Source organism: Panthera tigris, chromosome D2 (genome assembly GCF_018350195.1).
Source record: "Panthera tigris isolate Pti1 chromosome D2, P.tigris_Pti1_mat1.1, whole genome shotgun sequence".
Classification (NCBI taxonomy): Eukaryota; Metazoa; Chordata; class Mammalia; order Carnivora; family Felidae; genus Panthera; species Panthera tigris.
The window spans coordinates 45,865,970-45,893,692 of NC_056670.1; the positions used below are offsets into that span (position 1 = coordinate 45,865,970).

Sequence of the window (27,723 nt, forward strand, 5' to 3'; positions counted from 1 at the left end):
GAGATAAAAGGTAGGGCCGTGAAGAAGTAGGTGGTCAGAGAGGTGAGGTATTACCGTGATGAAGTGTATAGCTATCTCCCTGTTGCACTGGATATAACCACGGGGGACGGACTGAGACCTCCACCGCCTCTCCTTCTAGATTCTTCTGTGAGTCCTCTTTCCACCTCAGAATGTATTTTTTGTAAGCCAGGTTTATTGAGGCGTAATTTACGTACAAAACATGTTACCCTCTTTAGTGTGTCCTTTCTCGTGTGATTGTATGGTGAGAAACGGGGAGACCACCTCTATCTTGAATTTTATCGTAGCCGCTCTTTGTCACCAGGTCTGAGCTGCTCCACAGAAGGCACTGAGTCCCAGGCTTCCCTGTGACCTGCCCGGTTGGAGAGTGGCTCCACATACCTTCCTGCCCCGTTTCCCCCGGAATGGCTTCCTGACATCTTAGCTCCAAGGGCTGCTAAATCACAGCTTTACGTCCTGAGCTTTTACCTGTTGGCAAATCACTTCACAGAAGGTCAGGGATGAAACGGTCAACCGAATGTTGGTTTCGCAGCCCCCAGGCCTCACCAACGCGGCTGATTCTCCGGGCTTCAGCACACAGCTGCAGGCCGGAGGCCCTGGGTGCTCTGCTTCTGACACATTACAAAGCAGAGCTCTGACAATGTCATGTTCTGCAGGGTGGGTGGGCTGGGAGCGAGGATGGGCAGCGATACCCATCTGAGGGGGCCCACGTGGCCCACTCCCAGCCCTGGGAATCCCTCCCTCTACTGTCACTGCCAACTCATCGTCTACTCCCCGTACACGGACAGGGGAATCTCTCCCCCGCACCCCCCACCCGCCACACGCAACCGCAGGCCCTTAGCCCCCTCAGGTGCCTCTCCATCCGTTCGGCACTGACTCATTGCCCTACATCTCTTCTGCGGTCAATGCATCGAGGCCAGAGGGTGGAACTGAGACCGCCGGGGCCATTTCAATGAGGAGACACCTAGTTTCAGAGAAGGGAAGTAACTCGGTTAAGGCACCACAGCAGCCCAGCTGCCCTGTGACTCCCATCTCAGCCCTAAGGCTCCCCTTCGGGTTGGGGGCTGTATGAGTGGGCAGGTTCCTGCCCAGTGCCTCTCTCTTGCTGCCTCGTGCAGGCTGCAGGAAAGCAAGGCCTCTGGTCTGCCTGGTGGGGCAGGGGAAGAAACATGACTAAACTGTGCTTTGCGTCACATGCCGCGAGCCCGACCCAGACGGGGAAACAGCTCACTGGCAGAGAGGGGGCCTTGTTGTTCCTGGAGTCCCCCGAGGCCCCCTCCCCCCACAGCTTCCAGTCCTCTGGTTCTGCCAAAGCTATCTTTCCCTTTACCTCACTCCATCCCCACCCCTGCCCTACCTGCCCCTGCAAACTCCCACCTCTCCGAGAAATCTTTATAGGGTGGCAAGTCTTCCCTCAGCCTGGGTTACCTGCCAAGCAGTTGTCCAAGCCCTTCTGTCTACCCAGGGCCTCAAACCAGCCCTTGTTTGAGTATCACCTCTGGTGAGCATTGCTGTCTGCTGACCCAGGATGGACTCTGCTTTGGCCCCTGACTGACAACAGGGCCCTGGAGAGGTCACTTCTCTGCTCTGAGCCTTGGAAGCAGCTACAGATGAAGGCTGATAGCTTTGACCTTGCTGGAAAGCAGGAAGATTCCATGAATTGGTGCAGGTAAATGTCTGCACCAAGGAGGCACCAATAAATGCCCATCTACCCTCCACCATCCTAGAGAAGACATGTGCCAACACTGACTTAATCCCGGTACCCCTGGAGGGGTCCCGTTACTGTCCCTTTTTATAAATGAGGACACAGGCACGGATGGGTTTCATCACTAGGTTTAAGCCCGTTGATTCACACTGGAGAGGCCTAGTTCTGGAGTCTGTGCTCGTGGCCACTATGCTGCATGTATGAGAATAGAATCCATGGAAGTTTGAGCCTTGAAGTGGTGTTTGTTTATTTTTTTGTTGCTTTTTGGGAAAAATGCCCCCAGCTCCCATTCCCATAGGGTGAGGCCAGGGAGGTGGGGTCAGGCATCTGCTGGGTTGGAACCTATTTCTTTTTGAAATTTTGATATTTGTTCCTCATGGAGTTTTTGGCATTAATTTTGACTTTTAAAGATACTTCACTAAAGCGTTATTTTTCGTGGCTGAGATTTTTGACATCCCTTACCTCTTGTGACTGAAGTAGGTATCTTACTTGCCTCATTAATCCCAGCCCTCCAGTGCACCTCCCCCCAGCTTAGCCTGTTTTGCCCTGGATAAGAAAGTGTTAGCACCTTCTTACAAGAAGGCACTTTTGATAATGAAGTGGATTAGAATGATTTCTTCTTGCCCATTCTTCGCGTAGCCCCGAGAGGTCAGTTACGCCTTGTGATTTTCCTTTTGCAAATAAAACTGAAGTAGGTCTAGGGTGATGAGCAGAACCGAGAGGGGGGATGGCTACAGCTTGACATGTGAGTTAGACAACTTCTCCGTGGGATTTCATGGATCCTCATTTGTCAGAGATTCTTGTTTTTAAAGCCTCTCTATTCAGGGAAAAACGATTCAAGTGTTTCACTTCTGTAAATATGGCTTCTTAATTTCAGAGGAAACCTGAAGGGGTTTCTGATATCTCCCCTGGACATCCAGCTACTTTCCTCAGGGCCACACTTTCACCTTATCTTGTCACCTGCCTGTTCTGAAAATGTGGCGTGGCTGCAAGCCTACCGAGGCGTGTTATTGAATGACTCTATTAGTAGCACCTGGTAGGTGTGACCACAAAATGTGATGGAGGCAACACTTATCTTGGCTCTATCAGCCATCCCGTGCATTGGGGTGTCTGTGCTGGCTCTGTTGGGGATGGAGAGAGTGGTGTGGACACAGGGACAGTCCAAGTCTGGGGGAAATTCAAGTAGAGATCTTGGAGCGAGGGGGGAAAAAACTTGTTTTGAAGAGGAGTCTAAACTACAGACAGAAAGATCCGGGTGCCGTCAGCATATAGGTTCATTCATTCGTTCGTTCATTCGTACAGTAACATTTGATTGAGCGTCTGTGCTGTGCCAACCCCCGACATAGCTGCAGTGACTTCCTTCAGAGCTAGCATGCAGTGCCTATGTGGCTCTCAGGGGAGTAGCTTGAGGGAACTCAAGAAATGAGGACACTTGGCATCTGACTCCAGAAAACCACTGCAGGGGCCCCTGAAGGAGACTGAGCAGCAACCAGACAGAAAGAGGACAGCAGAATATGTGGGGGGATGCAACACAGAAGCCATTGCTTTTGTGTGTGTGCACAAGTCAGCACCGTTGCTTTTTAACCTACCAAATGAGCAGGAATTAAAAAGCGATAAGTGAAGAAGAGTGAACTCCTTTTCGTAATTTTTTTAATGTTTATTTTTGAGAGAGACAGAGTGTGAGTGGGGAAGGGGCAGAGAGAGATTGGGAGGTACAGAATCTGAAACAGGCTCCAGGCTCAGAGCTGTCAGCACAGAGCCCGATGCGGGGCTCGAACTCGGGGATGGCGAGATCATGACTTAGGCTGAAGTTGGACGCCTAACAGACTGAGCCATCCAGGCACCCCAGGAAGTGTGAACTCTGATACATTCTTGGTCAGAGGACTATACATTGATGCAGTTTTTAAGGAGAAGTGGCTTGGAAATACGTGTCAAGGTACAGCTATTTATATTCTAGGAATTTCAGGATGTATTAAATCTATTATTTGTTCATGGCTATAAGAAAGACTTAGACACAAGGCCTATCATTATAGTGTGTTTATAGTAGCGAATAATTTGAAACTACTTAAACATCTACGTGTAGGGGATTAATTAAATGAACGACCAGCATGACTCTACCGCCACCGTAAGCCGTTCAAAATGAAGATGGGGCCCCTGGGTGGCTCAGTCGGTTAAGCATCCAACTCTTGATTTCGACTCAGGTCACCATCTCACAGTTTCGGGAGTTTGAGCCCCACTTTGGGCTCTGTGCTGATGGTGTGGAGCCTGCTTGAGATTCTCCCTCTCTCTCTGCCCCTCCTCTTCTTGCACCCTCTCTGTCTTTCTCAAAAATAAATAATAAATAAAAACAAAATGAAGATGTGGAGGACCTTTGGCAACACGAAAATTCATGATACGTTTTTGTGACAAACAAAATTCTAAACTAATTCATCAGAAAAATGGATTGCAAGAAGATATTGGTGATTTGTAAAACCAACAAGGGACAAGTTTCTTGACTATACTCCCTCCAAGCAACAAGAAAAAGACAGGCAAGGAAAAATAAGCAAAGGTTATGAATAGTCAGTTCACAGAAGAGGAGCTGCGAATAGCTAAGAGGCATCTGAGATGCTCAGACTCCTTAGAGAAATGCAAATTAAAATAACAAAGAGGGATCGCTTTACTTCAATCAGATTGGCAAACATTAGAGCACGGGTAATTGGGGAGATGGTAGAGGAGCCTGTGGGGAAAGTGTGGTCTGGTGCCAGCTTTCTGGAAGCATCTTAGTTCATGGCATTCAGTTGAATGAAACAGGTGTGTACCCTTGACTCCTGCCCCCAAGTCCATATGCAGAGCCAGTCATATCCAGCCCCATGAAGGGCCCCTCATGGGCATATCCAGAACGAAATTGAGTGCACTGTAGGAAGTCATGGGCAATCTGGCCATGACTGTGGAGCGACACATCAAAGAGGCATGCGATGCCCACTTTCTAACATGGGGCAGCAGTTAGAAGGGATGCAGCTGACAAACACAGAGACGCATGCTAGGTCTGAAGGCGCAACGCTGAGTGAAAAAGTGAGCTGCAGAAAAGATGCAGAAAGTCATTCAGGGAACTTGAAATGCCTGTATTCAGAAATCATATCACCTGTGTCATGTTTTGTTTTGTTTTTAATGTTTATTTTTGAGAGAGACAGAGAGAGAGAGACAGAGTGCAAGTTGAGGAGGGGCAGAGAGAGAGGGAGACACAGAATCCGAAGCAGGTTCCAGGCTCCAAGCTGTCAGCCCAGAGCCTGACATGGGGCTCAAACCCACGAACTGTGAGATCATGACCTGAGCCGAAGTTGGGCACTTGATAGACTGAGCCACCCGCCCCACCTATGTCATGTTTTATAAAGACCTGTGTTGTTAAGCAGGTGGGGTGGGCGGGATGGGGAAGAAGGGAATGTGAGTGGGGAAAGGAGGGCTAAGGAAGAAGTGAATAAACTGACAAAGCCAGCCAGGAACGTGGTCCAGGTCAGGGAAGACTGTGCTGGAATGTGCGGCACCCCACCACCTGCCCCCGAGGGTCAACCCAACAAAGGAAACAAAACTCCTACCAAGCCCCAGCTAACCAACCATCAAAAGCAAAAAGTATAAATAAAAAGTTTGCTTCAACAATATTAGGGAGCATGGTTTTTTTTTTTAAGTTTATTTATTTTGAGAGATAGAGTGTACAAGCAGAGAAGGGGAAAAGAGAGAGGGAGGGAGGAAGAGAGAGAGAGAGAGAGAGAGTATCCCAAGCAGGCTCCATACTATCAGCGAGGAGCCTGATGTAGGGCTCGAACTCATGGACCATGAGATTATGACCAGAACTGAAATAAAGAGTTGGATACTTAACTGACTGAGCCACCCAGGCACCCCTAGGATTATGTTTTTTTTTTTTTAATCAAACATATTCATAGATAAACATGAAATACCAGTAATCATTTTTCTGGGTAAGGGCAAGTTAGTGTCACAGGCTCAGAAACAGCCAAAGTAAAACCAATGAATTACTGAAGTAGTGATTAGTGAAAACAGATTGTGCACATACCAAAAAAGACAAGTTTGCCAAGTGGGAACACTTTGCTCAGGGGTCTATTGTTATAAAGCAGCTTATATAGTGAGAAGGCACCGACTATTCTTCGCAGTGATTGGTTAAAATATTAGAATTTTCTTAAATGACAGGGAATTGGTCTGTGGTTGCCTCATATCAACCTTGGAAGACAGTTTAAGTTTTGTTTCTGATTTTCAGAGTTCCAAGCAAGAAATGACTGAGATCAAGTTAGTTTTGCAAAATAAGTGACGTTAAGCTTTGCTTGTAGGACTAAACTGGTATTGTCCGCTCAGAGAATTTTCGAGGCTGGTTTGCTTATTTCAATACTCGGTATGCTTCCTGATACTCTGTTCCTTTCCTACCTTGACACTGAACTTCCATGGTTTTTGTAACAAGAAAATGAAGTTTGAGAGTAGTAAGTACATGTGTTGGAAGAAGCATCAGGGACTCATGGAGTTGTGTACATAAAGGGTGAGAATGATTCAAAGAGGGATGGTTTATCTGGCCACATGACCCTTAGTTCACCCCCGTTCTAGCCTGCAGGGGGTGTGTGTACTGGGCTAAAAATAAAGTGTGGCACAGCCCCTCAGCTGCCGTAGCCCAGAGAAAAATACTGGCGGGTCCGTTTCTTGTGCCCATCTGTCTGGTTGCTGCCCCATGATTGGTGGTTGTTGGTCACTGGACAGACTCCAGGATGGACTCCTACATGGTGACGTCATGGTTGGGGAGGGCTTCTTGTAGGAGAGCTGGACATTCTGGGCTCCACTTGGAGTTTCCTGTACTCCTGACAAACAAACAAGCATTTGTTGTGCTGGGAGTCAGTCATGACTCTAGTTAACCAGAGACTGGGACAACTGAAAAGTCAAGGACACAAATAAAGGCACCTTCTCAAGGTTACCGATCTGGCAAATCGGTCTTTGGCTACTTTCATTGCATAAATTCTTGTCCTCATGCCTACTGACCCAAGATCTCCGGCTTGCACAAGTCGCCCGTGTGCGTGCTAATAAAGGAGGTCTTTTAAGTTAGCATGGGGGTTTAGAGTCCTTTTGAGGACAAAGTTCTCTAAAAATATTGAATGTGAAGCAAATAATGCTGAGAATGAAAAACCTGTAACCTTTTAAGCTCATATGGTAGAAGGAAGTTACAACTGAAGTACAGAATTGCATGCTTGTACAAATACTGGTGAGGCATTTGTGCATATCCCTTCTACTTTGCTTTTTAAAAAAGGTGTGGCATCATTTAATAAAAACAAAAAACAGGCTTTGGTGTTAACGGTTTGCCTTTCAACTGGATGTCTACCTGCCCATATGCCTTTGGCCCAGCCAGTTTCCTTCCTTATACAGAGAAAATAAGAGTGCCCATCGCTCTCATGAGTCTGTGTAAAGAGCCCAGCAACGGTGCCTGGCACAAGTTAGGTTGTCAATATAAGTCACGTCTAAGTCAGAATCTCTTTTTTTAAAAAGTCTCCCTATTTTAGTCAGTTTCAGATTCTTAGAGGAACCATCCTCAATAGGAACTGAACTGAATGAGTACAGTACCTTGTCTCCCAATCAGCTTCATCGGGAAGTGCTGTGACAGGACTTTACATTTTTGTTTTTTGTTCTGAATTCAGATCTGCTTTGCTAAGGCATGGAGGCAGAAGATGTTTCAAGGGCTGAAGACAGAGCTGAGTGTCCAGGTTCCAAAAATGAAGGCCAGCCTGATGTTGCTCAGCCTGACTTCCCACATGGAGGCCAGTCTCCTGGTCCCACTGCTCTCTGGGAGATGCTAGAAAGGAAGTTTCTGGAATATCAGAAGTTGGCTCACGGAAGCCCGGCTGAACATCAGCAGAGCCTGTTGAATCTTCTCCCACTGTTCCTAAAGGTCGGTATTCTTGTTTTTGAAACCATAAGATAATACGGTGCTCTGGGGAACACTTCTGGGATGATCGGAAGCTGGAGTCGGTGGTTTTAATATCATCACAAGTGGTCCCTGGTGGGTTGCTTAGAGGGGAGTGTTTTGCTATGTAATAAAAATGGCAAGCAAGGCTCATCTCCAGGATGAGGAAGAGTTGGAAAGGACAGTTGGCTCTTGAGTAATACTGTCTCCTTAGTTAAAAAAATTATATTGTTCAACCACAATCCCAGCATAGGAGCCAGAGAAAGACCAGCTCCTCTGGAGCTAGGAAAGGAATGTGTTTCCTGGGGTGCAGAGTTGGTGGGTAACCTCAAACACCAGCATGCCAACAGTGGGGGGCTTGGGAGAACCTGGTCACAGGCCCATGAGGGAAGCCCACGTTGTCCACTGGGCTACCATTCTGGCCAGTGGCAGCTGGTGACAGCTTGGGTGCAAAAGATTCCCTTTTTTGTCTCAGAACAAAGGTGCTGCCTGTGAGGTCTGCTTTATAGTTGCATATATTGGAGTTTAAGTTGCAGAGTTGGAAACTTTAAAAAAAATTTTTTTATGTTTATTTATTTTTGAGAGAGAGCGATAGAGTGTGAGCAGGGGAGGGGCACAAAGAGAGAAGGATACACAGATCTGAAAAAGGCTCCAGGCTCTGAGCTCTCAGCACAGAGCCCGACGCGGGAGATCATGAGATCATGACCTGAGCCAAAGTCAGATGCTTAACTGACTGAGCCACCCAGGCGCCCCCAGAGTTGGAAACTTTTTATGAGAATTTAGTTTTTGCTTGACTATTGATTTGGAGTTATTAAAAAGAAAACATATAGCTACATTCAAAGCTACATTCAGAGAATATGAGATCCTTTCACATTTGAAACTAGACTAAGACAGATGGAGACTTTGGCAGGTTTTTTCGGGAAACCCCCTTGTTGATATATCTCATCTAACTTATTAGCCAGAAATAATTGAGGATCTCCAAAGGTGGGAATCTTCTTGAGATCATATTTCTAGGATACATTGAACACTTAGGCATGTCTTTCTATAAAAAATTTTGTCAGGTAGCTTACTGCCCATTAACTCATTGTTTTCCTCCATCTTTTGGACTTATTATACCCCATCTATTTCATTTCACAGACTGGATAACTGGAGCATAGGGAATGTATAGGAAAAGAAGAAATAGGTTAGGAGACACAGCTCAGGTTTCTCATTCCTAACCCTCCCTGCCCTGATGACCCTAGCTTCTGGGGAGGTGGGGGTGGTTGAGTCTTCCCCAGTTCTCAGGTCAACTTTGCTTTATGGAAGGAAAAGTGTGAGCCACTGCCTGCCCTCCACCAAAATTTGCTGGGAAGTGAGTGGATTCGGCCATTGCCTTGTCTCTTTCCTACCCATCTGGGCAGCCATAGCTCTGGAAAGGACTCTCATTCAAGAGCCAGGGCTTGGTCCTTCTTTACCTCCTTCCAGATTGTTGATTTTAAGTTCATTCATTTGTTATACATATATTCATTAAGCTCTTATACCCTGTGCTGGGGCCTGGGGCTATGAGCACTAAGAAGACAGATAGAGGTTTTACTGTCATGGAATATTTAGTCTAGAGTGGAAGATACTAAGTAACACCCAGAAGGTGTTTTGTCTGGCTTCTAGGGGTTAACAATGACTTTGTGGCCCTTTTTTCAAAATGGAAAGTTTTCACATGAAAATCAGATTTCCAGTTTTCTCTTGAAAATTTTGGTAGATACAATACTGATAATTGGGTGGAGATGGTTAGGGGCACCCTTTTTAGACAGAAGATGGTCTCTACTTCTCAGTTTTTCTCCAGTTCCCCCATTCCCCAATATCTTTCGCCCAACACACAATACTCATTTATGTTACCTGATCTGTAGGCATTTGAGCTTGTGCCCTCATGCATAGCAAGCAGTTCCTATCACTGAACTTTGATATTGGTTCATGCCTCTCAAGCTCTGTTCTTGTAACTAGAGACATAATGGCCCTATTGTTGAACACACAGACTTTGGGGCCAAAGAGAGCAGGTGTCTCAAGTCCTGGCTCCATTGCTAATTAGCTGTGCATCCTTGAACAAATGATTAAATATTGTTGAACCTCAGTTTCTTCATCTGTAAAGTGGAACCAATAGCACTTTGCTGGAAATCTGTGAGGGTAAGATTAAGTAATGATTGTAAAGTTCACAGCACATGGAGGGCACAGTCATTACCTTTCCACCAGCCTCTAGGATACTAACTGTGTGTGTGTAGTTTGAGATACTATTTCCACCATTCCCCAAACTGCCAACACAATCTGATACGTTTCGAATCCCTGAAGCTCACCTCTGATGAACCCTGCAGAAGCAGAATTATTATCATTTCTTAAAATCTATATTCTTTTATTAAGCCCCACATGTCTACAAACCTGTTGTTTCTTTTAAGCTCTAACTAATAAAACCCCACCAGAGCCAGAGACCACAGGCTTCTTAATTAAGAGTTGGGGGGGGGGCACCCAGGTGGCTCATTCAGTTAAGTGTCCGACTCTTGATGTCCACTCAGGTCGTGATCTCATGGTTGTGAGGTTGAGCTCTGCATTGGCTCCACACAGAGTGCAGAGCCTGCTTGGAATTCTCTCTCTCTCTCTCTCTCTCTCTCTCTCTCTCTCTCTCGGAATAAATAAACTTAAAAAAAAAGTTGGTAGTGGAAAGTAACATGGGGAAGATCAGAGGGTTTTTTGCCTTTCTTTCTTTCTTTCTTTCTTTCTTTCTTTTCTTTTCTTTTCTTTTCTTTTTCTTTTCTTTTCTTTTTTCAGTATAGTGCAGATAAAATCTGATGACTAAGAACATCCATATGTTCTTATGAACATTCCATATACTAGGAATACGGGTCCTTGTATAAGAAGTCAAGCTTGAAACCACTCTGTTCTGAATTTTATAACCACAAAACAGTGTTCTTCAAGGTTGCCTACAAAGAACTCCCTTGGAAATATGAGAATTTCAAAAGTTATGCTAAAGCCTTAGTCATGCATCGGTTGTCATGGTAACCATGCCCCCATTGGGCTCTGAGACAACCGAGTGTATCTAAAAGAGTCTTGGACTTCTTTGTTGGGTGGAGCTCAACTGTCTATACCTGACTCTTTTCACTTTGGGCCCAAGGAAAACTAAGATTATCTGGAATATTCTTGTTTTTGTTTGTTTCCTTTTGAGAGAGAGAGAAAGAGAGAGAGAGCACAGGCGTGAGTGCTGGGGAGGGGAAGAGGTGGGGGAGGGAGAGGGGCTGCCATGTGCCTTGACCTGGTGAGTCTTGAGATTTGATAACAGGCATTGTTATCAAATGCCTCTGACCCTCTCAGAGCTGCTGCTTTCACATCTTCTTCCCAAAGAACTTCCCTTTAGCCTCTTTGGCTTTGTCTCACATTTGATTCCTCTGAGCCTACAGTGGACAACGTTCTCCCTAACTCTGCATTAACTGCTAGGCAAGTACAAGGATGCACTTCGTTGGCTCTGAAGTACCTCCCAGCCCCGTTGCCTCCCAAGTTGAAGAACAACTGTGGGGTTGTTAAAAAGTGAACCCACTCAAAATTTTGGATACACTATTGGTAATAAGGAAAAGCCTAATGGAATTTCAGGGCATTGGACCCCTGGCAAGGAACGGCTCTGAAAGGATGAGTCAGAAAGGAAGTTCTCATCCAGAACTACAGGCTTTCCTCCCCCACCAGTCTCCCTCAGTTCTCTCCATATGTCAAAGAGGAGTTCTTAGCCAGGGCAGGTGATCAGTTTCACTGATAATCGCTAGTAATATTCACCAAACTCTAACTACCTAAACTAGGCATTTTGTTTAGTGTTTATAAGCCCCCCTAATAACTCCATGAAGAGAGTGCCATTTTTTATCCCAGCTTTGTAAATGAGGAAAGAGAGGTTTAGAGATGTTGCATAACTTGGCCAAAGTCGCTTAGTTGTTAGTAAGGAACAGAACTTAACCTGGATACTCTGGCCAGGCCTGTGTCATTCACCACTGGGGTCCCTCAGACAGTGCTGGGGTTTTTGTAGAGCAGAACTCATTTGGTTCTTTTCCTGTCTTATGACTCAGTGGACATATGGCTCTGCCTGGCTAGTGCCGATATTCCCCTTGGGTACAAAAAGGATGTCATCCCCTATACATGTGATGTTTAGATAGCTCCAGGAGGTTGCAGACAGGGAGGTTTTATTGCATCACACAGGAAGCAGCACAGAGCTAATGACTTCTTAGCATGCAGAACAGTGTTTTTAGGAAAGATTTTGTTGACTGTTGTTTTCATGCCATGAGCCTTGGGCTTTGGTCTTTCTAGAACCCTTCCTATCATAGGATCTCACACCAAGAGAAGAAGGCATTCGTCTAGCAAGCATGGGTAGGTCCTGCTGGCCTTTAGGTTGAGTTTGCTTTTGGGGAAAATGAACCACTTCAGGTCCTCACACTGCACGGAGATAGTTGGTAATAATAGACATGGGGAAAGCTAGAGCTATAGATGTGGTTGTTGGAGATTGTTCTTAGAATATGTACTTTGAGGGAAAACAGGCAGTGAGATAGGGGAACCCTGGAAGTTAGTGTAAGACTCCTCACTGTCTGGGACAGACAACCTGGGGGTGGGACACATGGGGAAAAAGAGAGAGAGCTGTGGATGTGGTAGGTTACAGATGCTGAGAATGAGTCTATACTGCGCCCTTCAGGAGATGGCATCTATATCTCTTCCCCTGGGGTCTGGGTGGATTTGTGATGGCTTAACTAATGGAATAGGGCCAAAGTGATGTGTGCGGGTCCAGGCTTCAAGAGACTTGCAGCTTCTTTTTCCTGTCACTTGTCACTCTTAGAACTCTGCTGCCATGTTGTGAGGAGGTCTAAGCAGCCGTGAGTAAAAGCCTATATGTAAAGGAACCAAAACCCCTGACCTTGCTGCTGACAGCCAGTACCAACTCGCCAGCCATGTGAATGTGCCATCTTGCAAGTGGATGTCTAGCCCATTAGCTGCCCCAGCTGCAAATCCATGAAGAAAAGAAGCCACTCAATTTTGGGGTGGTTGTTATAGAGCAGTCTATAGCCAGAACAGTGGGTAACAGTGGAGGGAATCATTCATTTCCTAGTGCGGAGGGATTGGAATTAACATTAAATCAGTTGTACTTGGACGTGTGTGTGCACGTGTGTGTATATGCATGTGTGCAGATACACAGGTATGTACAGGTGCTCTTAGACTAACACCCGTGCCAGTGGTGTGGAGTTGATGCCATTGAGCGTGGTCAGTCATTCCCACAGAAGCCACACGTGGACCCAACTGAAAATGGAAGATAAGGAAGTAACATTAAACAGGATAATAAGGATGACCAATAATCGTTCCCAAGTGTAGTGTCCAGAGGGGGCAGTGAAGGCGTGTACCCTTCTTTATCTATCCCTGACCTACCCGCCCTGAAGTAGGGTCTGCAACATGGTTTATTACCATCTCAGAGAAAGAACATTCTTGTTGTGTTAGCGAAGTTTTGATACATCATTTTTTTAGAAAGGAGAGGGTCAACCTTGTCACACTAGCAGGGGAGATTCACATAAAGTCTCTGACATGTGTTGAACTCACTTAAGGACCAAACCACCAAACTCTGTGGTAATGAGGACATAGTAACCTTGCAGCCATCCTTGAAAACCAGCTGGGTTCTGTCATTCCGAAGCTGGATTTTTCTCCCATCCCCTCAAGAGCTTTTATGATTCCCCATTTTCCTTTGGAGACCACAGCATCATTTTCCTTTCTCTTTCTTCTATGTGAGAGACAGCCACAAGGCATGAGGGTGCAGCTTAGATAATGTGAGTAAATAAAAAATTTTAAAAATATTGAGCAATATTCTCTCAGCATGTAAGTCCCGGTTTGGGAAAAAATTAGGTCCTTTTGGAAACTGCCTTAACTCTTTGGGGTCTCCGCAGTACCATTCTGTAAATGATTGCCTCTGTGCATCAAACAGCACCCCAGTGGCCTGAAAGAGTTAACGTGGCCTCCAGAAGTGCCCTTTGTGGTCCCAGGAAGGAGTCTGAGCCTTGGGAGAATCTGGCTGAGTGTACAATTACTGTTCAGCTCACAGTGGCCCAATTTACTTTATTGTGGAGTGCCTGCAGGAATCCCACTGCTTGAGACGATCTAGATGCTTCTGAGTCAACTGCCTGCAAATTGGTCTTTGAGGGGTTTGCCAGTGCAGGGAAGGAGGCACAGGAATCTGTTAGGAAGACATCATAGCAGAGTTCTCAGTCCTGGGGAGGAAATAATCTTATAAGAAATTCTCAGCCAAAAGGACTGATTCTTTCTTTCCAGGGATTCAAGTTTCCAGGTGATAGCTGGTTTCCAGGTGGTAGCCATAAATTTCTTAGACATGGACATGCTACTTGCGTGTGAGTGAGATAACTCAACTCTTCACTCTGCTGCTTACCTGATTCTCTGGGCTTACTCTCCTGCCTCAGTCTTAGTTTCTGTAAAGCGGGAGTAATCATAACAGCACCAATCTCGAAGGGTTGTTGTAAGGATTAATGAAAACAAGGCGAGTAAGTGCTAGGCTCAGCACTTGGCACAAAACCAGCATGCGATACATTCGCCCCTCAATCTGCATATTGTGGATTTGATACTCATGTGCTCACTTATCAAATATTTGCTGAAGGTCTACTGTGTGCAGTCGTGTTTAACATTCACCTAGCATGTTTGTAGTTTGAGCAAAGTTCTGACGGACTTCTCTTTTAATTACAAAGGAAAGGGGCAACTCTGTCCATTTATAGGGCAGAAACAAAAAAATTTCAGGTGCAAAAAGTTATCCATATATGGATATTTATATCCACATATAAATATCCATGTACTCATTACCCATAGAAGAGAAATAAAACATTTCAGATAAACTAAAGCCACCTATGCATGCATTCTAGAGCTCATTCCCCTTCTGCCCTTTCCTAGTGGAAACCCACATCCTGCTGAGTTATTCCCTGTGGGGGAATTTATATATATAATATATTATATATATTATATATATCTTATATATATAATATATATAATATATAATATATATTTATATAATTTATAATATATATATTATATATATTTATATATATATAAATATATATATATATAAAATGTGTGTGTATATATACATATATACACACCTATATATATTATATATACATATATACATTATATATAATATATATACACACACCTATTGAGTATATTATATGGATACAGTATGTGTTACACATATCCAAGTATATATCCAATATATATCCAAATTACACAATGATATGAATACATTTTAATAGTCCTAAGTGATATTAGTGTGAAATTTATATGTAAACTCACAGGTTTTTCTAGACTCAGATTGTAATGTACTTTTGCAACTTGCTTTTTCCACTCAACATTGTATTTCTGGATCTATCCATATTGATACATGTAGCTCTGTTTCTTTTTCGGTTCTATGTAATACCCTTACATACATAGGCCACACATTATTCATTCATTGCCCTATTGATGAACATTGATTTTTTCTGGTGTTACACAATCACAAATAAAGTGCATAATATTTTGTGTTCATGTCTCCTTGTACACATGTGCCAACATTTCTATACGGAATATACTTAGGAAGGAAATGCTGGGTCATAGCATGTGTCCACCTCTAACTTTATTGGATTGGGTTAAGTACTCATCAAAGGGACTTTTTGCAAGTTGTGCTCCATCAGTAGAGCATGGGGGTTTCCTGGTCGCTTAACTTTCCCCACAACTGTCATTGTCAGGCTTTACACGTTCACCAACCTGAAAAGTAGGACTATCTCACTGTAGTTTTAATTTGCATTTTCCTGGTTCTTAGTAATTCACTATTGATTGTATCTTTTATAAGTTCCTTGTTTCATCTGCCTGTTTAACAAATTAGGGTTTTTAAAATAAATTTGTAGGGATACTATTTTTTTGTCAGTTATATGCATTGCAAATATTTTTTCTCAATCTGTGTCTTGCTTCCTTTGTATGTAACATCTTTTAGTATAGAAAAAATTTCTAAAAGGTTTTTACTTTTTGATAAAAATAGAATCTACAGCAAGGAGGCACATTTCCCTCTGGGATTTTGATGCTTTCTTCACCTTTTCTAGAAGGAGGATCTCAGCTGAAAAAAAACTCAGTCACAGCTTTGGGCAGGGATATAATTTAATGTGGCTGGCCAGTGGGAGCAGTGGATGGGAGTCCAGCAAAAGTGTATTTTGTTGAGGCCACTAATTGCCAGGAACGCACCCAGCAGCCTCCGTTCCTGAAAAGGTGGGAAACCGGGAAGGGCGAAGTTGCCAGGAACTCAAGTCCTATGCCAAGAATAGTCACTCCGCTCTGACTGTTGGTCTGGAGAGAGCTCTCCTCATCCTGGGACTGGTAAACTACGCCTGTGACAACACAATAGAACAAAGGAGAAGATTCTAAGGAAAAGCAGATGGGGAGAGAATTCTGGGCATCCCAGGCAGAATTTTAAAATTAATGACTTCTATTAAATAGTATCCTAACCAATAAAAGAAAAAGTCCAAGGCAAAAGATGACCAGATAGGATGGTAATAGAGAAGGAGCATAGAAGAAAGAATTGTAAAGAATTAAAAAACAAAAAGAAAAAGATTAAAAATGGCAACAACCAGTTGGACTTGAAAGAACTTCCTAAGCCTGGGACTAAAGCCAGAAAACAAAGCAGTAGATTGAGAAATTTCATTTCATGTGAACTTCAACTTTCTGTAGAGCAAAACCAAATAATACCAAATTAAAAGACAAAATCATAAATTTGAAAAACTCATGAGACTATTATGGACCAAGGATTAACATTTTTTACATGTAAAGAGTTGTTTTTTAAATAAATAATTAATAGAATAATAGGCTAAGAGTAAAAGCAGGCAATTCAAGAAGCATTAAAAGTCTTCATTTACTTTAGTAGTCACAGGACTTCTACTGAGATGAGATATTTTTTTCTTCTGTAAATTTTCTCACTTAAAATGAAAAAGCATGACAGTGCCCAATGGGTGAAGAGAAACTAGTCCTCTCCCATGGAGCCTCTGGAGAGGATAATCAGGTAAAGTTTTTCTGGGGAATGAGTTGGTAATGTTCACCAAAACACTGAAAAAAAAAATAAATAGAAAGCACACGCTTGCAACTTGTAATCCCACTCTTTAGAATTTGTTAAAGGAAGTAATTGCATGACTAAACCTAAGATATCTACACCAGGTCTGAGAAACATGAAACATGCAAGAGGAGAACCAGCGAGATGTAGCATTTGATGGGCTAAGGCACATGAGGGAGAGGGGGCCCAGGAAATTAACCTTAGAATTTCCCATGAGGGCAACTGGGTGCTTGGTAGAACTATTCACTGAGACAGGATGCAGCGGATTTGGGAGGAAGGCAATGGATTCAATTATGTGTATTTGACATTTCAAGAGCACAAATTCAGGGGCGGACACCCAGGGTCCAGTTGGATATGGGTCTGGAGCTCAATGGAAGTTGAAGAATTCATAGCAACTAGGTAGGGATAGAATGGAAGCTGTTAGGGTAGGTGATACAGTGACTTTTGGGCTACACCTGGGACAGTGAGTTGACTCATTGGTTTGGGCTACAGGGAGAGAGGCAAGGTGATTCTCATGCCTTGCTTTGTAGCTTTGACATCTCTGATGGAATCTTTTTGATTGCACTTCAGGCCTGGGAAAACTCTGTGGGGATCATCTCCTTTCCTAGTCTCCAAAGCCTAGCAGAAGATATTTCTAACCAGCTTGCCCAAGAAATACAGAAGGCACTTGTGGGAAAGCCTGCAGGTAAGAGAACACTTTATGGAGACAAAACACCCCTGCATATTCCTTCCGGGACTTCTGCAAAGCCACTCTCTGCTTTTCTAGTGGAGTAGGAGTGGTGCCTTCCAGAGAACCCCACAGGCTCATTTCTGCCACTGAGGATGTTGGGAATGAAGGGAAAGGCCAGCAGAGGAGGGAAGGGGGACCAGCAGAGCCCTGCTGCTCTTGGAAGGGACACACACACACACGCACACACACAGGACCAGGGTCTCTAGGACAGGGTGCTAGCAAAAAGGTGACACCCAAGTGTTCAGTCCCCTAAGGATGCTAAGGCACTTCTCACGGGGAAGGAGGCCAAGTGGAGGGAGAGCTGGGTGGGCAGGTCACCGCACTGCCCGCTGGTGACACGTTCTCCCCTTCATGTGCTGTTGCCAGAGCAAGCGAGGGAGGCAGCGGGGCAGTTGCTGCGGTGGAAAGGGGACGTGGATCAGGATGGCTACCTGCTCCTGAAGTCGGTGTATGTGCTCACGGGGACAAACTCGGTAAGTTCCAGGTCCCACGGAACCCAGCTTGGGAGCTCCTCATCCATGTCCCGCGGAAGTCCCAGCAAAGGTCAGGGATGCATCTCGAGTGTCTTTTCCCCCATGATACTGATTTGTCATTTCTCCTGCCATAATTCCCTTCTGATACAGGACATGGGAACGTTAGCATCTGAAATCCACATTCGAATCCTGTTTTTTCCATTGACGGGCTGTGTGTAACTTTGGGAAAATTGTGTCATCTCTCGTGACTCTGTTGTGTGGCTAATTTTAGGACTGGGGATAATGCCTTCGTTTTCTGATTTAGGGTCAGGGCAGGGATTAACAATGGCCAATGTGTATGGACCGTTTTCCGTGTCGGGGCAAGGCTAGTGTGTCCTGCAGGTCAATAAATCCTCCCCCAAGCCCTCTGAGTCAGATTACGAAGCCACATTAGTTAGCACCCTCTGTGACTGATGTCTGACTCCAGAGGCCGTGTTCTGAGCCACTGCTCTTTACTGCCATCTGCTAAGCTCAGACGGAGGGAGTCCACCTTAAGCACCTGTCCCATGCCTTCCTGGAGATGATACCCACATGAGGCTGGCTTCTCTTTCTTCCCTTCCCACCGGTGCCCCGTCCTGGTTGTGTACGTGTCCTCCACCGTGAAGCTGGGGGCCTGGTGCTTCCCTGCGAGTGGATTGCTGATGGCTGGCGTCCTCTTAGGCAGAAGCAGTCCCCGGCAGCTGTGGCTATCAGCAGAAATGGCCAGAGGTCCCGGGCAGAGCAGACCCAGAGACTCATTTGTCTGGTGAGAGTGCCCACCATGTGCCAGTGCTCAGCATCAGGAACAAGAGGGAGCCACATAGGGGCACGGCCACCCCGAGGCTAACAGTGAACACAGATATCAGCCGGGCATCTGAAACAGTGCACGGAGGTGTGAGAGGAGCTCAGTGTGCAGTTGTTACCTGCAGGGAGGATCATGTGACCTTTCCTCTGCCTGCACTGCCTGGACCTCCATCAGCACAGCAGCCTGAAGCCCGGAGAAGGAGCTTTTCTGCCCTCCGGGGAAGGACTATTTACAGTCCGGTAGTAAAAATTAACCTAAAGGGCTTGTTTTCCACTGTGAGCAGCCAGCCCTAAAAGCAATAAGACAAATAGGCAATTGGCTTTCAGCGGAGCCAGTGCGGCATGGAGGACAGGGGAGCCACCCTGAGCAGGGTCACAGCAGAGCCAGGTATCAATTACAGGGGCCGACGTTACCCTGCACTGGAAGCTTTTAGGGGGGAGGGTAGGACCAACCGCCTGCGTTATATTCCTGGTTCCGGCCCAGACTGTGCATTCTTCCTCTCCCTTTTTCTCAGTTTGCCACCATATCTGTCACATTAGTCACTTGGGCGGGAAATTGGGTGGACAGTATGCTTCAGATTAATGCCGCACCTGCTCCCACGCACACAATTCCATACGTGCGCGGAGGTTGTAGCTAATCCGGAGGCAACTACCCAAATCAGTAGTGTGATCACTTAGGAAAGCCCTTGTTTTCTGCTCTGCACCTGTCCCTCCCTCCCTTCCTCCTCTCCTTCCTTCGTGTTGTTTGTCTTACAAAAGATGCCGTGTTTATCGAGCACCTAGTGTATACTTCGCGGAAACATAATCTTCACAGCCACTCTGGGTGGGTCCTGTGATTGTCCCCATTCTTACGTGAGAGTGCATTGCCCACAGAGAGGACATGATTTACCCGTCTTCCTGGCTAAAAGACCATGCCGCCCTGGGTTGGAAGAGTGCTCCCCTGGGTCTGTGGCCGTGGGTCACGTCTGCTCTTCTCTTGCAGGAGACGCTGGGCAGAGTCGCTGCATCCGGGCTTCCAGCCCTGCTCCTGAAGTGCCTTTACCTCTTCTTTGTCTTTCCTCTGGAAAAGGAGGAGGTTTTAGAGAATGATGTTCAAGTTCAGAGGATGTTTGTGCAGGTGAGTCAGAGGAAGGCTCCACACCCCTGGGCCGAGACCCCGCTCTGCTTCTTGGAGGTGTCTCTGTCCTTCTCGGCCCTAGTCCTGAAGCCCCTCTGTCCTCCTGGAGAGCCAGCTCATCTGTCGACCCCCACGCTCTCTATGCAAATGCCAGGATCTTGTGCATTTGGAAAATGTCTGTTCTCTCCTTTCCATCTCATTTCATCCCTGTGTCGCTATTTCTGTCGTTCTCCCCCAGAAGAGTGTGCTGCTCCTCTTCCTCGTCCACTTGGCCCCAGCAGCTTCCTCCAGGCTGTGTTCCTGGGTCCTGCCCGCCCCTCCCCAGCATCTGGAACCTCCTGTCTCTGGCCCCTGCCTCCTCAGAGGGCAAGCACGCCAACCGCACTTGCATAACCACAGCCAATACTTTCTAAGTCCTTCCCTGTACCCACCTGTGCCATAGCCTCACATCTGTCCCCTCCCTGATCCCTCTCTTCCTTCCCAAGATGTGTGTAGTATTACAATTCTGATTCCATGCAAACTAGCGCCTGGTGAGTAAACATGGCTCTGGGGTCAGAGAGGTAGTTGGTGGGTGGGGGGCGGGGCTGAGATTGGGACCCTGGGAATCTGGCTGCCAAGACCATTTTATGAGGCCACCTCCTTCCCCCTCCCAGAAGTGATCTCAGGCCACTAAGCATCAAATGCAATTTCCTGGTGTCCTTCCCCATCTTTTCTATCCTCTCTGACTACCAGCGGTAGCTTTTAACATAACTTCTTACTCCTTTCCTGCCCCTTACTGACCAGCTCTGCTTTCTCAGCTCCCAGGACACTGTATTCTCCAGAAAATTCCTCCTGCCTCTCTGGAGGAAGACACCTTGGGAGGAGGGTAAGGAGGGCCATAAGTCCTACTCATCTTTGTGTGGCCAGTGCCTCAGGGAATGGCTCACAGAGCAGGTGATTTTGTGAATTTCCAAATGCATTTGTGCATTGTAAATGTGCATTCACATGAATATCCATTTTATTTTATTTTTTTATTTTTATTTTTATTTTTTTTTTAACCTTTGTTTATTTTTGAGACAGAGAGAGACAGAGCATGAATGGGGGAGGGTCAGAGAGAGGGAGATACAGAATCTGAAACAGGCTCCAGGCTCCGAGCTGTCAGCACAGAGCCCGACGCGGGGCTCGAACTCACGGACCACGAGATCATGACCTGAGCCGAAGTCGGACGCTTAACCGACTGAGCCACCCAGGTGCCCCATGAATATCCATTTTAGACTCATTCTCAAGCGAGAGTTCTCATTACCAGAGGTTATGTCACAAGCTTACTTATGGTGGGTTATCCCTTAAGCTGCATTTGCTGGAAACTCAGGCATCGTTTATCCGTATATAAACCATATTCTAAGTGGTGGCCAGGTTGCGGTACTGGATGCTTTGACAAGTCTTTACCACGTGGCTTTCAGTGTCCCGCAGGGAACTGGCGCAGCCCTGCCTTCATGGTTCTGCCCCTGAAAGGGTAGAATGCGAGCCGTGGGGCATGTCTGTATTCCTTAGGGTTTTCCTTATTTCATTCTGCAAAATATATGAGCTCCTCCCACATACTCCTCTGTGCCAGACTGCTGGTTCCAGCAGCAAGCATAGTACCAGAGGTGACAGAAAATTGGGGAAGCCAAACAAGGGAGATAATCACATAATTAGAGAGCTGTGTCCGTTTTTTTAAGTGCTCTGAAGGCAAAGTGAAAAGTGTGCTGGGAAATGAGGACAAAGGGACCTGATTTATAGGAGAGCATAAAAGAAGACCGTTCTGAGGAAATGGCACTGAAACAGGAGCTGAAAGTTGGAGTGCAGATGTGAAGGGGCGGGGGGAGAGGGGATAGGCGCAGAAATGGCCATCCAAGCCAAGGGTCACATGGCCATGGCTACTGTTGGGAAGGTCAGCAGGTGGGGTCTGGAGCCTGGCTCTATGACTGTTCAGCTTGGACTCTGTCCCTATGCTTAGAAGGGGCTAATGGGTTCAGATGGAAGCAGCTTTCCATATATGTCAAACTTGAAGGAGATCCGGTTAGACCACCAAGAGCCAAAGGGAGGGCTGCACACAATCACGTCAGGGAGGAGGCAGGGCTCGTCTGTGCAGAACTCTGTGAGCCATGTTTTACCCTAAGTGGCGGGAAGGTACTGGAAGTCCCTCTGGCAGCCATAGAAAGGCTGGATGGGTGGGCGCACAGGGTCCAGATAGGAAGTTAGAGGATCAGTCTCATAATCTTACGAGAAGTAGAGTTTGACTGCCAACCAGGGATCTGGGAACACATCTCTTTTTAAATAACACTGGGTTCTGTTAATCCTATCCTTTAACCTTTGATGGCATCTTTTCCCTGCGTGTCTATGTAGAAGGACACCTCTCTAAGTCAAACGCTTCTCTGTTTTTCTGATTACTTGCATAGGATTAGGAGTGCAGACTTTAGCCCAAGCTCTGTCACCCTTTTCTGGGGGCACCGCTGACCATGCTGTTCTGGGGCAGAAGGTGACCCATACGACCCATCCTTGGCACTGAGACATACCCTCAGAGCTCTGGAAAACAAGGGAAGAAATCTGTTACTTACAGGAAGGAGGCTTCCTAACTAGGCATCTGTTTTGTTTTTTTTTTTCTTCCCCAGATGTTGCTGAACATTTGCAGTGAGTCTCAGGGGCTGGAGAGACTTCTGTCAGGAAATGAGCTCCAATCTCTAGTGATTGCCACTACCTGTCTTTGGGAGCACAGCTGCTGCTTTTGGAAGGAGCCCACCTTCTGTGTGCTGAGGGCAATCTCCAAGGCCCAGCACCTTGGCATCATTGAATACCTGCAGGGTATGACCCCAGGAGACCAGGGGTGGGATACGGGCCAACTTTCTACAATGAGACCCTGGAACCAAAAAAGAGATGAACAAACAGGGTCTTCACGGAAGCCCACCTATGCCCAGTAGACGACTCTTTGCTTGGTTTCCTTCGTGAAAGTGCTTTTATTATTTATGTTGGTGCTCCACTGGAGGAGGGAAGGAAAGGGGAACTCATTTACTCTCAAACAGACACACAGCAGATAATTTGTATATTATCTCCTCGGTCTCTTTGAGATGGACATTAATGCCATTTTGATGATGGGGAAAACGGAGACTGAGAATAGTTCAAGAACTTGCCTAGGTCCCCAGCTCACAAACAGGAGGAGACAAACATCCTAAGCCTGGAGATGCCCGATCTCTTTTCGGCTCTGCTCTGGGCAGCATATGCAGGGGTTAAGGCCATAGATACCGGAGCCAGAAGCTGGGGTGTGGACTCCAGCTCTGTCCATCTGTTCTCATGGTGGAGTGACCTCGGGCACGTACGTGCCTGTGTGCCTCAGTTCTTTTATCTGTAAAATGGGAATAGCAACCCCTTGCCCTGTGACCTGCCTTCTTTCTGGGGTGTCCCATAACAGACGGCATCACCTGGTGACAGCTGAGCAGGTTCAGCAAGCCCACCGCCCTCTTATAACTGAGCCCAGGACCAAAAGTCAGCCCCAGTTTAGGGATTCGGGGCTCCCAGTGAGGCCAGGGCCTAGTGGCAATGACCCTGAGCTGAGCTGGTCCTGAGAGGCTCAGCAGCCCAGGTACCCCCCATAGGCTTGAGCCAGAGACCCCTGAGGAAAAGCTGTGTGTCTTGATGACAGGGCTCTCTCACTGTGTCATTATTGTTAGCCGTCCAAGACAATAACTAGAAAAGAAAATTCCCACCTCAGTGGGGAGCCTGCTGCCTGGAGCACTGTGCCCAGGACCCCCTTAGGGGACTGGGTGGTTTCCATGGGCGTACAGGCTGAGGAGAAGGTCTGGAATAAGGGCTGGCCTGGCAGTTAGCTGCCAAGCCCATGGCTCTTAGGGCTGCCTTGCCCGGCATGAGGACTCTGGGGCATGTCTGAAGCCTTGCGGCTGAGGGACAGAGCATGTGCTGTCTCAAGTTCTCATAGACACTTTTCCTGATCCACCGGCATGGCTTTCCTGGTACTCAGAAGAGGCTTCTTCCGGTGAAAGAGTCCTAAAAACAGTGATCCATCAAAATGCAAATCCAATGACATCTCTCTTCCGACTCAGATCTTCCCTTGACTTCTCACAGCTCTGGGAAACCAGCAAGTTCCAAGGCCAGGGCCACAAATGAGCTGGCCCTGTCTTCCTCCTCCTCCCCGGTGGCCTGCACTTCTGGGTGCCAACCCCCCTGGACATATTAGTAGCTGAAACCCACTGTCTTTTTGCCCCTCACCTTCTTACATATTCATAGATCCTTCCCTGAACTTTTTTTCAAGCTAATTTCTGCCCGTCTCCAGTGTTGCTTCCTTAAGAAGGTCTTTCTCAACGCCCAGGTCTTTCACCTTGTGTCCTATTACCTAATGGACCCAGTCCCTCCTGCATGCTGGGAATTAGGAGCAGAGCTAGGAGGCTTCCTTCCTCTTCCTGTTTTGTCTCCTCTCCATCTGGGTCTGCACAGTGTGGCTCTTAGTGGTGACACTTCCCGCGGGGAAGACTTCTTGATTCAAGACCCAGCAGGAAAGGGCTTTGAATTAATTCTCATTTACATCTTGATATAGATAGTTTAACGGAGTGTGGGGAGAGAATGACCGTGGCAGAAAAGCTATTGCCTCCAAACTTAACAGGGTTGTTTTCCTCTGGCAGCCATGGATTGCATCAAACTCTCCCTTCAGAATCTCTCCAAGCTTGCAGACACGCTCCCTGCTCCCAAGGTGAGCGAGTCAGTGAGCCTCATCTTGGGCTTTGTGAAGGACTCCTATCCCGTCTCTTCGGCTCTGTTCCTAGAGTTTGAGAATGGGGAGGGCTACCCTCTTCTCCTCAAAGTGCTACTTCGGTAAGTGGTTGTACCTCGTGGGGAAGAAACTGCCAACGTCTAGGTCCTCAGTATCATTTGGGTTGCTTTGGAGGAAGCGAATTTGAAGCTTCTTCTGAAACACAGATTTCCATAGAGCATGACCAGAGAGACTTTTATTGCAAAAATAATTCAAGGTGCATCAGGATTTGAGAGCCACTGCCTTTGAGAACTGATGGGGATTGCAATAACAATTTTACCAAATTCATTGGATGGTATTATCGCATGCACACCTGCTGGCTTGAACTGCTGAGGAGGCAGCAACCCTCAGAAGCAGCCGTCAACCAAGGACTGGCCGGAGATAATGGATAAATACCCAGTAAAGTTGTCCCTTGGGTGGGATATCTCTACCCTGCCTCCCAGAGCCCCCCAAAGGATTAAACTCCAGTTGTCCAAGAAGGTGCTTGCTCTACAATGCTCCTGCACTGGCTTCCTTCCTCTCCCTCTCTCAGGCCCTCTGCCCCGGTAGTATTTTTTGCTTCAATTCCCAAATAAACTACCTTTTCTCTCTCAAATACTTGACCATTGGAAACCCAAATGGAGACACCATTGATCTGGGTCAGGACTAATTTCCTCCGCTCTGCCTTGCCACATTATATTCAGGTTGGGTCTAAGGAGTGGATGAGCCAAGAGATGGAAATCAAAGAAATTCCTTGATTGTTGCAACTTCTTCATTGCTCTTGGGGAAGCTGGTTAAGGGCAGGGCTACATGTATTCCCTTGTGCTTTGCTCTATGAATATGAGAAGCCCTTCTCGTGCATGGGATGTGGCTTACCACTGTGCTTCACAGACTTCACTGAAGCGCCAGATTTCTAGTCTAGAGGGGTAATTTGGATGAGAAGACTGAAGCCCCAAAAAGATGTGATTAAATGACAGTACCTTGAGGGCCTTCCTCCAAAGGGACACTAAGAATAAATGTTCCTATGGGGTTGCCACTCTTTACATTAGTCTGGACCATGACCAACTGGCTACTGCTCCCATGGAGGTTCATGTCATAGCAGTTCTTGAACATTTCTTTGGTTAAATGGGTGGTTGGTTTTCTCCAGACTTCTTGTAGAAGCCAGGAGGGGGGAAATGAGCCTACTCCAAGGAGTATCAGGAAGGACCCAGCTCAGCTCATTGTTTTTTTTTTTTTTTTTTCCTGCCTTACCTGAAATCATACTGCAAGCACGTTTGCTCTTGACATGACAGAGCTCGAGTAAGACTTGAGAGACAGAGAAACCCTTCTCCACAAGAAGAGAAAGCTGGCTCATCTACACTTAAGTAGCTAAAAATGCAACAATACTCCACCTTGACATAAGCATAAGGAAGTCTAATAAAGTTGGGTTACTTCCGAAGACATTTGCTTGCCCACTTGAAATATTAGATCTCCCATTTTGAGGGCATCCCTGCTCTTCTTGTGCACGTGTCTTTTGGGGGTGGGTTTAGCCCTGCATCCTTGAGAGGAGCACCATGAGCAAACATGGCTGCCCTGTCCACAAAGTCCAGGGAACTGGCCTCGTCTGTCCCTGCAGGTACGATGCACTGGCACAGAGCGAAGTGGATCCCCACTTGGAGGAGCTCCTCGAGCTGCTGGTGTGGCTGACGACCTGCGGGAGGTCAGAGCTGAAGGTGTTTGATAGCATCACCTACCCTCAGCTGGAAGGCTTCAAGTTCCATCATGAGTCTTCTGGTGGGTCGTTTTGTGTTTCTGGGGGCCTGGCAGAGGCTGGCACTGTGCCCTGACAAATGCTACCCAGGTCTTTCCCTGACTCTTTGTGAAGAAACCAACACTTGGCACCTGTCAGTGCTTCTGTCACTCCTTTGCCGAGATTACCTATGGATTTAAAATCTCTCCTTTGTAGACATTTTTTAGGTGTCTTGGTGGGATTTAGAGGAAATTTTTGCTTAACAAAGGCAAAGACCCTCTTGAGTAATGGTGGGAGTAATGGTCTCCACCCCCGCCTCTGCCATGACTTATTCTGCAACATGGGCTTGTATACAAGGGCTGATGGCCCTGAAACAGCCACCCAGGCTCAGGGTCAGGCTTCCTCAGTTCTTTGAGACTGATTGATTGATTGATGAACTCTGTGCAGCAGCCATTCTGCCCCACGTGAGGCACCCGTGTGACCAGGCAGGTATCTGCTCCCTAAAATTTCTCTGTAGAGACTGTCACACATACGCTGAACCAGAATCTCCTCCATAACTGGCTGATCAATGCATCAGGCACAGTGGTGACACCAGGCAGGTGGGTCGGGTCTGTCTGGGTTAGTCAGGAAACCGTGCACAGAAGGCCCCATTCAAGGCTAAGAGTGAGTTGCCTAGATAGGAAGGAAGAGGAGAAAGTTTAAAGGCAGAAATTACTGCCTGGGGAGAGAAATGGTGACCACGAACATCTGGGGTCTGGGAAAATGACCAGAGTGTGAAGGCTGTAAGACTGTAGGGCCAGTTCAGGAAGGGCCTCTGGACAGAACTCCAGCAGATACATAGTGAAGTGTCGGACCGGAGGTGAGTTTCAGAAACATCTCTGGGGGCTGAGGCAGAGAGGGTTGGAGGCAAGGAGTTCTCTGATGGAGTGAAAGGAGGGGATGGCTTCAGGAGATATCTTTATTTAACTACGTGTCTAGAAAAGATACTGACTTTGCTTAGTAATTTTTAACATCATTTTATTTATTTATTTATTTATTTATTTATTTATTCATTATTTAAAGTTTTTAAAAATATTTATTTATTTTTGAAAGAAAGAGAGACAGAGTGTGAGTGGGGGAGGGGCAGAAAGAGAGGGAGACACAGAATCAGAAGCAGGCTCCCGGCTCTGAGCTGTCAGCACAGAGTCCGACATGGGGCTTGAACCCACGGGCCGCGAGATCATGACCTGAGGCGAAGTCAGACGCTTAACCGACTGAGCCACCCAGCCACCCCTAAAAATTTTTTTAATATTTATTTATTTTTGAAAGAAAGAGAGACAGAGTGTGAGTGGGGGAGGG

The 27,723-nt window shown here is 46.5% G+C and overlaps 1 protein-coding gene across 10 annotated transcripts in view; it reads left to right on the plus strand.

Moving 5' to 3' along the window:
* WDFY4 (WDFY family member 4) overlaps positions 1 to 27,723 on the plus strand; it is a 306,252-nt gene that overhangs the window by 25,759 nt on the left and 252,770 nt on the right. For all 10 annotated transcript variants that reach the window (XM_042959970.1, XM_042959977.1, XM_042959974.1 and 7 more), the window contains 7 exons: positions 7,384 to 7,634; positions 17,329 to 17,443; positions 17,855 to 17,961; positions 19,766 to 19,900; positions 22,531 to 22,720; positions 24,550 to 24,739; positions 26,272 to 26,429. In XM_042959970.1, the coding sequence (XP_042815904.1) occupies positions 7,401 to 7,634; positions 17,329 to 17,443; positions 17,855 to 17,961; positions 19,766 to 19,900; positions 22,531 to 22,720; positions 24,550 to 24,739; positions 26,272 to 26,429 (1,129 nt within the window). In that variant the 5' untranslated portion in view covers positions 7,384 to 7,400. The remainder of the gene's footprint in view (positions 1 to 7,383; positions 7,635 to 17,328; positions 17,444 to 17,854; positions 17,962 to 19,765; positions 19,901 to 22,530; positions 22,721 to 24,549; positions 24,740 to 26,271; positions 26,430 to 27,723) is intronic.